This window comes from Molossus molossus, unplaced genomic scaffold (assembly GCF_014108415.1).
Source record: "Molossus molossus isolate mMolMol1 unplaced genomic scaffold, mMolMol1.p scaffold_m16_p_21, whole genome shotgun sequence".
NCBI classification, from domain to species: domain Eukaryota; kingdom Metazoa; phylum Chordata; class Mammalia; order Chiroptera; family Molossidae; genus Molossus; species Molossus molossus.
In genome coordinates this window covers 5,487,747-5,501,776 of record NW_023425357.1, presented here as the reverse complement: position 1 = coordinate 5,501,776, position 14,030 = coordinate 5,487,747, and the positions used below count along the sequence as shown (strand labels likewise).

The 14,030-nt window shown below is 50.8% G+C and overlaps 1 protein-coding gene across 1 annotated transcript; it reads left to right on the top strand.

The window, feature by feature from the left end:
- Nucleotides 1-7,959: 7,959 nt before the first annotated feature.
- On the top strand, nt 7,960-10,757 carry CTU1 (cytosolic thiouridylase subunit 1). Its single transcript, XM_036274063.1, has 2 exons — nt 7,960-8,496; nt 10,125-10,757. Exons 1-2 carry the CDS (start codon nt 7,989-7,991, stop codon nt 10,667-10,669), a joined length of 1,053 nt encoding a protein of 350 aa, XP_036129956.1. The 5' UTR covers nt 7,960-7,988; the 3' UTR covers nt 10,670-10,757.
- The last annotated feature ends 3,273 nt before the right edge of the window (nt 10,758-14,030 follow it).

Here is a 14,030-nt window from a genome sequence, read left to right as displayed (position 1 = left end):
CATGAAACTTACCTTCTGATGGAGAAGATAGACAAGAAAATCGGTAATTTCAGACAGTGATAAAAACCTATAAATGAGCCCTGGTCAGTGGGGCTCAGCAGTTAGAGTGTCGGCCTGCGGTCCAGAGAGACCCAGGTTTGGTTCCCGCTAAGAACATGTACTTTGGTTGCAGTTTGTCCCCGGCCCTGGTTGGGTCGTGCGAGTGGCAGCCACTTGATGTGTGCTTTTCACGTCGATGTTTCTCTCTCTAGATCCCTCCCACTCTATCTGAACAAAAAATGAAAAAATGTCCTCGGGTGAGGATAAAAAAACAACCTATAAATGAAGAGTAGAAGAGGAAAGGGAGTAGAGAGTAAAATGACAGGGGTGGGGCTATTTCTGCTAGGGTGGTTGGGGAGGCAACATTTAAACCAAGCCCTGGAGTACAAGGAGGAGGCAGCTGTGGGAAGTGTTCCTGGCAGAGGGAACACAGCAGGTGTAAAGGCCCTGACGTGGAAAGGAGAGAATATTGGAGAGTGGTAAGAAAAGAGGTCACAGTGGCCACAGAGCTAGATCACGAACACCCTTTTGGGTCACAGTGAGGGACATCGATAGTGATGTGATCTGATCTACATATTTAAGATTGTTCTAGGGTGGTAGTTCTCAACAGGGTAAGATTTTACACCACCTCTCACCTCCACCCCCAGAACTTCTGGCAACATCTAGACATTTTTTATTATCACAACCGATGTGTGTGTGTGAAATTTCCTGAACTTGCGAAGGTAGAAAATGTCTTTTTCAACACCAAACCAGTTTTATCTAACAAAACAGAAGTCTTCCCAGTGGGTTAGGTACACAACATTGCCTGTACAACACTGTGTATTTCTCTTCTACTCATTTTAGTTAAGGTGAAGCTTGGCTCTTGTCAGGATGTTCCATATTCAGAACCACCAAAGCCTTACAGGTTTGAGAAGCTAATTTTATTTTAATTAGTTGGAATGTTTCCAGGGACACAATTTTCAAGTTACACTGCATAAAATATCCAGGTAAAAATTAATTATCTCCATTAGAATTGGTGTGCAATATTCTCTAAAGTAATTAAAATGTATTTAATTATGTCACAAAATATTCCATTAACAGCCAATCCTCATCTCACATCACCTTATAAAATATGTTTTCTACCTCCAAATAACAACAAAAACTTAAGATGTTGAAAAATTTCAGGTGTCACCTTAAAAATGAGTGAGGTGGTCACACAGACATTTTCAAAACGGTTTTGGGATCTCCCAAGCAGTGTTTTGAGGTGGCTATACTATATACCCCCCCCACACACACACACACACACACACACACAGAGGCTTTATGTTCTAGCTAGTTTTGTAATTTATGAAAAATAATTTTAGTAACTTCTTAAATCATAAAACAGAGGCTAATGGGGAAATTAATTTATTGGATCAGAAGTGCATATATGAAATGTGTCAGTTAAGGTCCCTAGTCCTGGGGAGTGCAAGAGGGTGACTTTACTATTTGCTGAGACTTGTGATCTAGAGCAGGGCTGTCCAATATGTCATGGATGTCACTTTAAATTTTCTATTAGCCATACCTATAAAGTAAAAATAAACAAGTGCAATTAACTTTAATATTACACTTAACCCAATATATCAAAAATATTACCATTTCAACATGTAATCAAGACAAAATTAGTGAGATACATTACATGTTTTTTTCACATGAAGTCTTCTAATCCGGAATGCATTTTGCATTCATTGCACACTTCCATTCAGACTAGCTGCAGTTCAAATGCTCATTAGTCACGTGTGGCCAGTGGGCACCATACTGAAGTTATGCCCAGGATATCTGTACAGATTCCATGTGTGCTTGGAAAAAGCTGTCTTCTCAAATCACTGGATACAGGGTTCCATTTCTGTCCATTAGTTCAAGCTTGCTGGTGGGCTCATTCAAGCGTTCCACAGCTTTATGGGTACTGTCTCTTTAATTACTGAGATATATTAAAATGTCACAGTGCTTCTGGAATGTGTCGATTTCTTGCCATCCTGCCTGTTAACTTTAGTTTTATTTCTTTTGAAACTATGTTGTTAGGTGCATCCAAGTTCAGAATTGTTTTGTCATCCTGGTTATTCTCAATAGTACTTTTTTTATCCACTCAAAATCTATTTTGTTTTGTGGTTAAGGCAGCTGAACTTAAAGATTTACTTGGGTTATTTTCCTGGCAATCTTTTCCCACCCTTTTACTTTCCCACTTTCTGAATGTTTAGTTGCTACACAGGGATCTCAAGTAAATAGCACATAACATCTTTTTCTTCTTAAGTCTCTTGGTGATAGATAATTTTGCTAGTTCCTATTCTTTCCATAGCAAGTCTTATTTAAAAACATACTTAGCAATTTCCTTCAATGTGTTATGTTTTATTGTCTAATAAAAAAGGAGTCCTGACATTAATCAAACATTTGAGGAGGAAATCAACCATTTCCTCCTCAAAGCTCCCCTTTGATCTCATAGGTGAGGACAGAGGCACAAGAAGAAATCATCTGCCCAATGTCACTCAGGGGTAAGAGCCTGAATCTGTGCCCTGGCCTGTGTGTGTGTGACTTCTTTCCACTGCTAGGTTGAGGGTGTCTTGGGTGACAAAGGCGGTATAAGTCAGGGAAGACTTCCCCAAAGAGGTGGTTTTCTGGATAGGTCCTGAAAGATGAGTTGGTATTCAACCCCATGCCAAGTGGGGGAAGAGTATCCTGGGCAGAGAAATGGAGGTGCCAGAGAGCTTGGTGTGCTTAAGCAGTGGCAGTAATAGTGACTGATACCCACAGAGCACTTACTATGGCTCAAGAGGTCTAAGCATTCAACCTCAGCACGGACATTTTGAGCAGATTAGTTCTTTGCTGCAGGGGAGGTCCTATGTATTAGAGATTTAGTAACATTCCTAGCCTCTACCTACTGAATGCCAGTACCTCTCAACCCAGGAATGACAACCAAAATAATCTCTGTCAAAAGTCTTCTGTGGGGGAGGGGGTCCACTGCTCTAACCCTATGAGGAATATACTATTATTACCTCTATTTTACAGGTGAGGAAATGTAACTTGTCCAGTTACACAACTAAGATGGAAGTCCCAGGATCTGAACCAGGTGCCTGTGTCCTTAACCACCACATCCCACAGCTGGCTTTCTACCTGAGCTTTGTTTTCAGTGGGGTTAAGTAACAGGAGACAAGAGATGTAAGCTAGGAGCAGCTCAGGAAGAGCTCTGTACCAGGCCTGTGCCCACTGATGCTGGAGTGCCAGATTCAAATCTGACCAAATGCCTCATTTAAGGTGTTCCCAGCCCAAACACAGTGAAATAGACACAGGTGACAGAACCTCTGACAAAGTAAGAGACCAGATGCTGTGGGAGCCCACCGGTGGCTTGTTAATGCAGCATAGGAGAGGTGGGATCCTGCAGAATTCCTGGAGGAAGTGGCTACCTGGTTGAAAAACTGGAATCAGTGTGATGGGGGTGGAGGAAAGGGCAGGACAGTCTTCAGGAAGAGGAGGCAGCATGTGCAAACACCTGGCAGAAAAAGTTATATAGCTGGCAAATGTGGGACCAGAGGTTCAGTGGTGAAATGTCTAGAAAATTGTCAGGGGCCAGGTCACAAACAGACTGAGGAACTTGACCTTTACCCTATAATTGAGAAGCTGCAGATAGTCATCTGCCCTCTTCAGAAGCCCCTAACACCAATACACAGTCTTTTCCCCTTGAATATTAAGTTACTGTATGCAACAAATGGAATTTAAAATGTTTGCAAAGCATTCATGCAAAATCTCTGCCCAAACCGTGCTGGCTGACTGATGAAGGTGGCCACTAAGGACAAGAGGAACTGGTCCAGTTCTCAGCACTGCCAATTATTGCTACCCCAAATAAATGACACAAAGAACTAAAACACCTCCACACCCACACCCTGCCTTTCACAGCACTCACGAATTGCCAAGCACTAGTCTTAATGTTCTACATATATTAACTCATTTAGTTCTCCCAACAACTGCTATTATCATTCCCATTGAACAAATGAGGATACCAAAGCACAGAAAGGTTAAGCCACTTACTCAAGCTCCCACAACTAAGTAAGTGGGCTTAGTCACCTGGGCAGCCTGGTTTTCACATCCTGTTTTCTTCACTGATGCCCAGTTTGAGATTAACCTTCTTTTTACTAACTTCACACTCAAAGGTATGAGATTGATCTTGAGATCTGCTAACATATTTAAGAATATTGGAAAGCGGGAGACTAAAACCAACACAGAAACACCTGAATTTATAAACTTGTTTTGGGATAGAAAACCAAGGTACAGCAGAATATCACTTACGCCACGGTTCCCCAACCTTGGTACTATTATTGTTTTGGGCCAGATAACTGTTATGAGAGGATCTCCTGTGCACAGTGTTCTGTGGCATCCCTGGCTTCCATCTACCACATATGTCACACCCTTCCTCTTGCCCCCTAGTTGTGACACCAAAAATGTCCCCCGTCATTGCCCAAAATTCTGTGGGGAGAAAAATCACCCCCAACTGAGAACTGACTTAGACTATCTGCGATTGCCTGCGGTTTTGAAACTCTCACCTAGCCCAGAAAAGGAACCCCTCCCTGATTATGAGAATTAAATGAGACGAAGATAATGAAAGTTTACTGTTTGTTCAATACATACTTTCCACGTTAACTCATTTATCTTCACAAACACTCAAGTAGGTACAGTGATACCTCGGTTCTCAAACGCCTCGGTTTTCGACCAAATCGGTATTCGACCAGGAGATTCGAGAAACTTTTGTCTCGGAATCCGAACAAATATTTGGAACTCGAACTTCCGAGATGAGCCGAGTTGAGCCGAATGGCGTTCATTCGGCCCAGCGCGCCTTGCTTGCGTCATCAGTGTGAGTGCAGAGAGAGAGTCACGCTTTGTGGAGTCACGCTTTCCTATTGGGTTTCATTGCTTCGGTTCTCGAACAATTCGGTTCTCGACCGTCCTCCTGGAACGAATTATGTTCGAGAACCGAGGTATCACTGTAGTATCATTGTCACCCCCACTTCACAGATAAGAGACTTGGAGACGGTGCATGAGAAGTGCCATAGACACAGCATCTGGCACAGGTGGACTGCTCATTAAGTGCTGTTCCCCGCCCCCCACGTCCTGGTTAGCAGCACTGGTAACTTCTGGGCTCCTGCAGCCCCAGACTCAGGCACCTACACATCCCTACCTGCCCAACCAGGCCTGACACACCTGCATCTCGTAAGATGGGGCCTAGTACAAAGGAAGCCTCCGTAAAAGATTAACAAATGAATGAGTCTGTCTGATGACCAGGATTCAACCTTACAGATGCCTTCCCATCATCCATCACTCTCAATCCTCCACATCAGGGGCTTCACAGGATAACAACACACAGGAGAGGGGGCTTGGACCTGGAGAGGTCCTCCGTTTTTTGGTTTTGGGGACTCGTACCCCGGGAACCCTCCGTTTCACAGGCCTCACCTGCCCTTCATTTCCAGCTCTGCCTTCAACTCAACTAGGCAGAAGGCGTGCGCCTTGGCTACGGACCCACGCCTGCGCATAACCGCTCACCGGGCCCCGCCCCGAGCCCAGAGCACGCGTCGAGAACCACAAACCCGACCCTATGCGCCCCTCGCACGCACCCAACCGCCCCGCTGCGGGGGCGCGCGCCACGGCCCTCGCTGTGTCCCCTGGGAACCTGTCCAGCGCACGCGTTACCTGTCTCTTTCGCAGTCCACCCTTTTCTCCCCCACCCCGCACCACAAACTCTATCACACTCCCAAGAAAGCATGAAATCTGAAAAACTTCCACTCCGCCTCCGGAGTAAACGGCACAGTACGCGGCGCGCAGCGGCACACAGAAATCACGCGCCGCTCCAGCTCCTGCGCAGGCGCAGGGCGGGGCTGCCCTGGGGCACTCGAGGGCGGTGGGCGGAGCGCATGATGTCACCACGAGGTTCGCTGGGAGTTGTAGGCTTAGCTTGTCCGAGAGAAATAAGTGCTTACGGCCGAACCGCCGCAGGGACACCTGGGAGTAGTAGGCGGGCAGATCCGAAGCCTTCTGGGAGTCGTAGTCCGTTTACCCACTTCCGCGTTTTCGGGGGAAACTTCCAGCGTGGATTCTGCTCAGGTGAGTGTCCCCTCCCGTGGCGGGCCGGTCCCGGCCCTTTGTCTTGCTGCCGCGTAGGAGCTGATGGTCTCCATATTTCTCTCCCACGCATTCCGGTAGGCAACCCTGCAGAGATGGCACTCCTCCCCGTGATTCCCCAACGCCTGTCTCCCGGGGACCTGCTTTGTACTAAGCGGCCGGGTCTGTCTCCCCGTTTCCACCACTCAAGCTGGGTGCGGTGCGAGCGCAGTCTCCTTTGTCCCAGTTAACACCCAGAGTGGGCAAGGATGGCCTGCGGGGCAGTCATGGCGGCCGCTGGAGCCCAGGGGAGGCGCCAGACCCAGCCCAGGGTGCAGGAAAGACTTCAGAGCAGAGGACCTCAACTCGCCATGTCCAAAGGAAATTCCAGATTCTCTGCCTTAAACCTATCCCTCTCACAGTATTTCCCCACTCTTCCCTATCCCTCCCCTCGTCCCCACTAAATGGTCCCCCTGTCCCTAGAGTTGTTCAAGCAAAAACCCTGGAGTTGTCCCAAGCCCTCTATGTCTCTCATCCACTTCTCTCCCCTTCATATGCCTTGTGAGTCCCATCTGCTCCATCCGGAATCCGACCACTTTTCTCTGCTTGCACTTTCTCCAGTCTCCTCCGAGCCACCACTGTTGCTCACTGGGATCACTGCAGGAGCCTCCTCACTGGTCTGCCCATGCCACTCTCCGACCCCTATTCACACACAGCAGTTTGAGGGATCTTGTTAAAATATAAATCAGATCCGCCCTGGCCGGTTTGGCTCAGCGGTTAGAGCGTCAGCCTGCGGTCCTGAGAGACCCAGGTTCGGTTCCCGCTAAGGGCACGTACCTCGGTTGCAGTTTGTCCCCAGCCCTGGTGGGTCGTGCGGGTGGCAGCCGCTCGGTGTGTTCCTTTCACATCAATGTTTCTCTCTCTCTCTCTGTTCCTCTCTCTCCCTCCCACTCTACCTGAACGAAAAATGGAAAAATGTCCTCTCCTTGGGTGAGGATAAAAAAATATATATATATAAATCAGATCCTGTCACTCCACAGCTTAAAACCATCCATTGACACACACACACACACACCCCTCTCATTCAGAAAAAGTCCAAGCTTCTCATCCTGACAACCTCCAAGCCCCCGACCCTCCCCATTCATCACTTTCCAACCAAGTGAACACAGACAGGCCCCACCCTTCAGGTCCTTTGCGTTTGTTATTAACTCTATCTGGAACATTCCCATCCTGATCAAATGCCTGACTCCTTCTTGTCCTGGATTCATCTCAGATGATAATTTCTTCATATTACTTTTTTTAAAATATTTTTTTATCCTCACCCTTGGACATTTTTTGCATATATCTTCAGATACAGCGGCGGGGGGAGGCGGGGCATGAACTGGTTGCCACCCATAGGACCCCAACCAGGGCCAGGGACAAATGCAACCGAGTTATGTGCCCTTAGCAGAACCGAATCCGTGGGCCTACGCTCTAACCGCTGAGCAAATCGGCGGGGGCACTCCAGTTATTTATTTTTAGAATATCTTGGTTATTTCTTACTTATCCATTGGTTCCTTCCACTACACCTTAATGCCTACAACCTTTTCTTTTTGTTCACTGCTGAGTCCCCAGTACCTTGGATCCACTAAATTGGAATGAATGAATGAATGAATGGTTAATCTAAGATTTGAAGGTGCCTGGCCTGCACAGTGCTGAGATAAGAGTATTCCAGGCAGTAGGTCTACTCTGGGCGCTATCCAGGCAGCCTCCCCAAAGGCAATGACCCCGCAATCCAGAATCTACCTGTAACCTACCTTCCTTCTCTCCTAGTCCAGAAGCCTACCCCTCCCACCCGCCCGGACCCCGCGATGCCCGCTCCCCAGTGCGCCTCCTGCCACAAGGCCCGCGCTGCCCTCCGCCGCCCGCGCTCCGGCCAAGCGCTGTGCGGCACCTGCTTCTGCGCCGCCTTCGAGGCCGAGGTGCTGCACACGGTGGTCGCAGGCCGTTTGCTGCCGCCCGGCGCCGTGGTGGCCGTGGGTGCCTCAGGCGGCAAAGACTCCACGGTGCTGGCACACGTGCTGCGCGAGCTGGCGCCACGCCTGGGCATCTCGCTGCAACTGGTGGCGGTGGACGAGGGCATCGGCGGCTACCGGGACGCGGCCCTGGCGGCCGTGCGGCGCCAGGCTGCACGCTGGGAGCTGCCGCTCACCATCGTGGCCTACGCCGACCTCTTCGGGGGCTGGACGATGGACGCTGTGGCCCGCAGCACGGCCGGCTCCGGCCGCAGCCGCTCCTGCTGCACCTTCTGCGGAGTGCTGCGGCGTCGGGCTCTGGAGGAAGGAGCGCGCCTCGTGGGAGCCACGCACGTCGTGACGGGTGAGCGCATGCGCAGCGGCAGAAGGGCCTTTGAGAGGAACGGGCGCATGCGCAGGCGGCGGCAGGCACTGTAAGGGGGCTGAGGCGCATGCCCGTGAAGTGAAAAGGAGACCCTGGGTCTGTCCAAAGAGGAGGATCTCAGTAAGAGAAGGGCATATGCGTGCCCTCTGAAGGTTCAGGGGCATGGTATATGCGCATCCCTGAGATGGGGTAGGGCAGATGCGGCAAACTTTTGAGTCCCTGCAGTCATCTTGGTGTACACACACACACACACACACACACACACAATGGCAAATAGAGGGTTGGAGGGGTATCCTGTAGGAGCTTAGAGCCGTGGTTCTCTGCATTTTTAAATAACATTCTTTCGATTTATTCTCACACATGGAGGGGTGTCTCCCATCTGTAGTCTGAAACGCAGCTGTGTCTTTTTAACTCCTTTTCTCTTTCTGCTTCTCCTCTCTCATAACTCTTATCCCCTCCCAGCCATTTCTTCAACAAATAATTATTGACCATTTACTGTGTGCCAGATACAAGCTATGGAGCCTAGAGCAACCTAACCTCGGTTTTCCTTTTTTGTAAATTGGGGGTATTAATAATAGTTGGGTCTAGAGATACGGAGAATTCGCTGAGTTAGATACTGTGAATTAGCTGAGTTAGGTTATAACATAATTATAACCTGATACCTGCTAATAAGGAAAATTACACTTGGCGAATTTGCAACAGGAGGACCTAGTGGAGGGAGAAAGGTGGGGATTAAGAAAGCGTTTTCAGAGTGAGCCAAGACCCGAAGGCTGTGTGGGTAACCAGGTGAAGGACGAAGAGAGATCAGGAGGGGTGTTCTGAGCAAAGGAAACAGCATATGCAAAGGCCCTGAGGAGAGGGTGTAGGGTCAATTGAGAAGCCCTAAGAAGACCAGTGTTTTACTATATAGACTCGAATGTAAGATGACAAGATACAGAGTAAATAGAGATTTAGCTTAAATTGTATGGTGACTGCTGTGTATCTGCATTCCCAGCGGCACGTATGTCTACACTGCTTTTGAGAATCTCCATAAAGTGCCATTTTGGCCTTTCCTGTGCAGTCTGAAGTACACTTTAGCCCTGGCCAGTTTGGCTCAGCGGTTAGAGCGTCGGCCTGCAGTCCAGAGAGTCCTGGGTTCGGTTCCCACTAAGGGCACGTACTTCGGTTGCAGTTTGTCCCTGGCCCTGGTTGGTCGTGTGGGTGGCAGCCACTCGATGTGTCCCTTTCACGTCGATGTTTCTCTCTCTCTCTCTCTCTCTCTCTCTCTCTCTCTCTCCCTCACTCTATCTGTACAAAAATTGGAAAAATGTCCTCTGGTGAGGATAAAATAAAATTAAAAAAATGAAGTACACTTTAAACTGAGACTGAAATGATATTTGTAGCGTAAAGCACTTTCACTCTCTCTGTGAAAGGGCATCTAGCACAGGGCCTTCCTGGTCCGGTGGGTGGGTGGCAATGAGGGTACCCCAAGTTGCTCCATGGGAGCCAGTCCTCTCTCCCCTTTCTCACTGTGTCCAACTTCTGCCCCTCCCTGGTGCCCCCCGGGTCCCCATAACCAGCAGGGCCCCTCGCACCCTGTCCTGATCTGCTCCCCATTTCTCCCCCAGGCCACAACGCCGACGACATGGCGGAGACCGTGCTCATGAACTTCCTGCGGGGCGACGCGGGCCGGCTGGCCCGGGGCGGGGGCCTGGGCTCCCCGGGCGAGGGGGGTGCCCTGCCGCGCTGCCGCCCGCTGCAGCTGGCCTCGCAGAAGGAGGTGGTGCTGTACGCGCACTTCCGCCGCCTGGACTACTTCTCCGAGGAGTGTGTCTACGCGCCCGAGGCCTTCCGCGGCCATGCTCGCGACCTGCTCAAGCTGCTGGAGGCGGCGCGGCCGTCGGCGGTGCTGGACCTCGTGCACTCGGCCGAGCGCCTGGCGCTGGCCCCCGCCGCACGGCCCCCGCCCGCCGGCGCCTGCTCCCGCTGCGGGGCGCTCGCCAGCCGCGCGCTCTGCCAGGCCTGCGCCCTCCTGGACGGCCTGGACCGAGGCCGGCCCCGCCTGGCCATCGGCAAGGGCAGCCGGGGGCGGGACGAGGTGGGGCCGCCTGGAGCACCGCGGGAGCGGAAGCAGGTCGGAACCCCGGCCTCGGAGGCTGTCCCCACCTTCTAGGGACCGCAGTTGTCCGTTGGGATCTGACCTGGGGGGAGCACGGGGCGTCTGTAAATAACACTGTGAATAAACAAACCCCAGTTACCTTTGCTTTGGTGTGAGGTTGGGAGGGGAGTCAGAACCGGTTCCCTGTGACCCTGCAGAAACTCGGGCCTGAGCTGGGTCTGAGGGAAGAGGGAGCTGAACAACTTTCCGCTCCTGAGCCAGTGGGAATTAGAGGGCTGCGTGCCTCGTCCCTCTGCCAGCTCCTCAGACACTCTTAGCCCTTCCTGGGCACCTACTGTGCACAGACGAGGCGCTGAACAGAGCCACCTGACTGGATGGGCACCTGTCACTCACAGTAATCAAAGTGCTTCTCGGAGCCCTGCATGCACTGCCGGTGCCGCCCCCTCATTTCATTTGCACCATCTCAGTGGCTGTATCCTGAGCACTGCAGCTGGCCTGAGGTCACCTGGCTGGAGAGGTACAGGCACGGGGGCTGGCACTAGGGTGTGCCTGGGGCTCTTCAAGATGGGGAGATAGCCCCCCACCCCCTCACACCTGAATCCCTCCTGTGTCTCTGTGATGGGTGAGGAGCAGCTGGGTGGGCTCCCCAGACCTCAGCTTCTGGAGGCAGAGCTGTGTGAGCCTGGGTCAATGACTTCACTTCTCTGGTCTTCAGTTTCTTCCTCTGAAGATGGAATCAGATCACTGCTGTGAGGATTTGATAAAGTGCTTCCGAAATGGTGCTGACTTGGCTGTTCACATTAAGTTCGGGCCAACAAGGGGCTCTGGGTTTCAGGGTTGCTGCCTTGCAGGTCCATACAGCTGTGAGGCCCAGAAACTTCCTGCCTGACCCCTGTGGAGACTTGGTGTTTTCAGTCCCACCCCCAAGCTTTGCAGGGCTGATCCCTTATCAGGAATGCCTTCCCTTTTCCATCTTCCTGTTCAAATCCTCCAGGGTCCTCCTGGAAGCCTCCCTGATTCATCCACCCCACCCAGACCCCATCCCCTGGGTCCGGTCCTTATGTGTGGCCAACTATACTCTTGGGGTCTCGTCTTTCCTAATTGGACTGAGCTTTGAGGGCAGAGACCAAATCTCCCTCCCCACCAGCTAACCCAGCATCATTCATCCAGCATTTATTGAGCCCATAATGCATGCAGGGGGTGGTAATAAAAAAAATTTTTTTTAAAGACAGAAACTTTCCACTTGTGGGAGAGAGCAGAGAGGTACATATGTTCTGTGAGGGCTGTGAATAGGAAATGAAGGAACGTGGGGAAGGCTGTGAAAGGTGCTGTTTTAGTTTGGGAGAGCGGGGATTCCCTGAGGAGATGACTTGGGTAGAGACCAAAGTAAAGCAACGGAGGTTTCTAGCAATGATGGAGTATCTCATGTCAGAACAGTCCTTATCCCGAGACCAGAAAACACAGAGAGAGAGAGAGAGAGAGAGAGAGAGAGAGAGAGAGAGAGAGAGAGAATAGAATCTATTTTGAATACATCAAAGAGCTGTGAGGTAGTGGCCACGAGAGGCAACAGCTTCCCTGAGAACTTTCTGTGAGCTTCCCCTTTGCACTCCCATGCTGACAGTTGGACATCTTGGCTTTTGACATTCTCAGCCAGCTCTCGTGTCCACCCGCACCTGTGCTTCAGGTGAGCTGCTTCGTGATGCTGTCTCTTACCCTCCCTCTCCTTCCGGAACGTCACTTCCTGGCTCCTGTCACAGTGTGTGAGGTCTAGGTTTTCTAATAACTCCCTTCTCATAGTCCCCTCGGTGGCTGTTTCCCTGGTCGCACCCGGTCCGATGCAGCAATGACGAATTATACACACTACTTGAGACTGGGTAGCATTCTCTTCCTCCAGGTATATTCATTGTTGCCTGTAGCAGGTGGGCCACTGAAATCTGAGCAAGGATTGAGGGAATTCAAAACCTGGCTTGCCCTGGCCAGTTTGGCTCAGCGGTTAGAGCGTCGGCCTGTGGTCCGGAGAGACCCGGGTTCGGTTCCCGCTAAGGGCACGTACTTCGGTTGCAGTTTGTCCCCGGCCCTGGATGGTCATGCGGGTGGCAGCCACTCGATGTGTCCCTTCACGTCGATGTTTCTCTCTCTCTCCCTTCCTCTCTCTCCCTCCTACTCAATCTGTACAAAAAATGGAAAAATATCCTCGGGTGAGGATAAAAAAAACAAAAAACAACAAAACCTGGCTTCAATCCCTGTGGGATCTCATCTATTTCCAGTACAAGGTCCCTGGTCATGTCCTGCAGCTTTTGATCTGGTCTGTGGGGCATAGGAGGACTGTCGTATATGTTGGCCTCTTCCTTAAATCAGATGTAGACTATTCTACAGTAAACCCATAAATTTCAGGAGGAGAGAAGTTCATAGCATGAGGGTACATAAGCACTGTGTCCTGACACCATGTCCCCAGTCCTCATACCTGCAGCTTCTGCCCTGTGTTCTTCTTTAAGTTGTACCCAAATAGAGACCAAGGACCATGTCCCACAACCCTCTTACCCTACACATGCACCGCAGGGGCAGCGGCAACAGCTGGGGCTTGGAGGGGGCAAGTCCATGGCCCCTGACATCACCGGGTCAGTCACTTCTCTCCAGCTGCAGGAGCAGGGGACATCTAGGGCTCTTTCTGGGTTGGGCTTCGCTCAAAGCTCTCCTCTCTCAGGAGCTCCCCTTCTCCCCAATGGCAACTGGGGAAGTGAAGGCTGAGTTCTTCTCACCGCAGGTGTGGTGATAACCTGTCCGGATGGCCCCTTTTTATCACCACCCCTCCAGAGAATGGAGAGAGTGCGGTCTCTCTCTGCTTTTACAGAATTCTCGGCACATCTCTCAGGGAGTAGAGGGAGGGGTGGGGGCCAGGACCTGCTTGAAACTAAATCCTCTCTGTTGTGGCCCAGAGGCCAGATCTGATCACACAAGAAGCCTCAAGAAGTGATGGGTGTACTCTAGCCCCTATGGTCAGAGTTCCCTGACTGGCAGCAGTAACCTGACTCCAGCTGCAGATGTGAGTGCTGTTTGTGGGTTTCTGGTGTCATTTTCAGTTTAGAAAGCCACTGGACTTGTGTGTGGCTGTTAGCCCATTCTCAGGGTCCCCGTGAGCCCTGCACGCACACCTTCTAACTTCTAAACAGTTCTTTCAACCACAAAAGTCCTCCCCTCTGTGTGGTATCTATTGACTCTCCCTCTCCTTTCCCACCATTATTCCCCCTACCTTGCCTGTTTTGCTCTGCCCTTCATGACAACGGTCTCCATGCTGTGGTCCACTGAAGCCACAGGATAGTCTCCTCAATCTGAGTACTTACCCTTCCTGTAGAATGAATGAAAACTGAGCACTTATTTGTGTCACCTATTATTCCAAATACAACATTTCCACCTG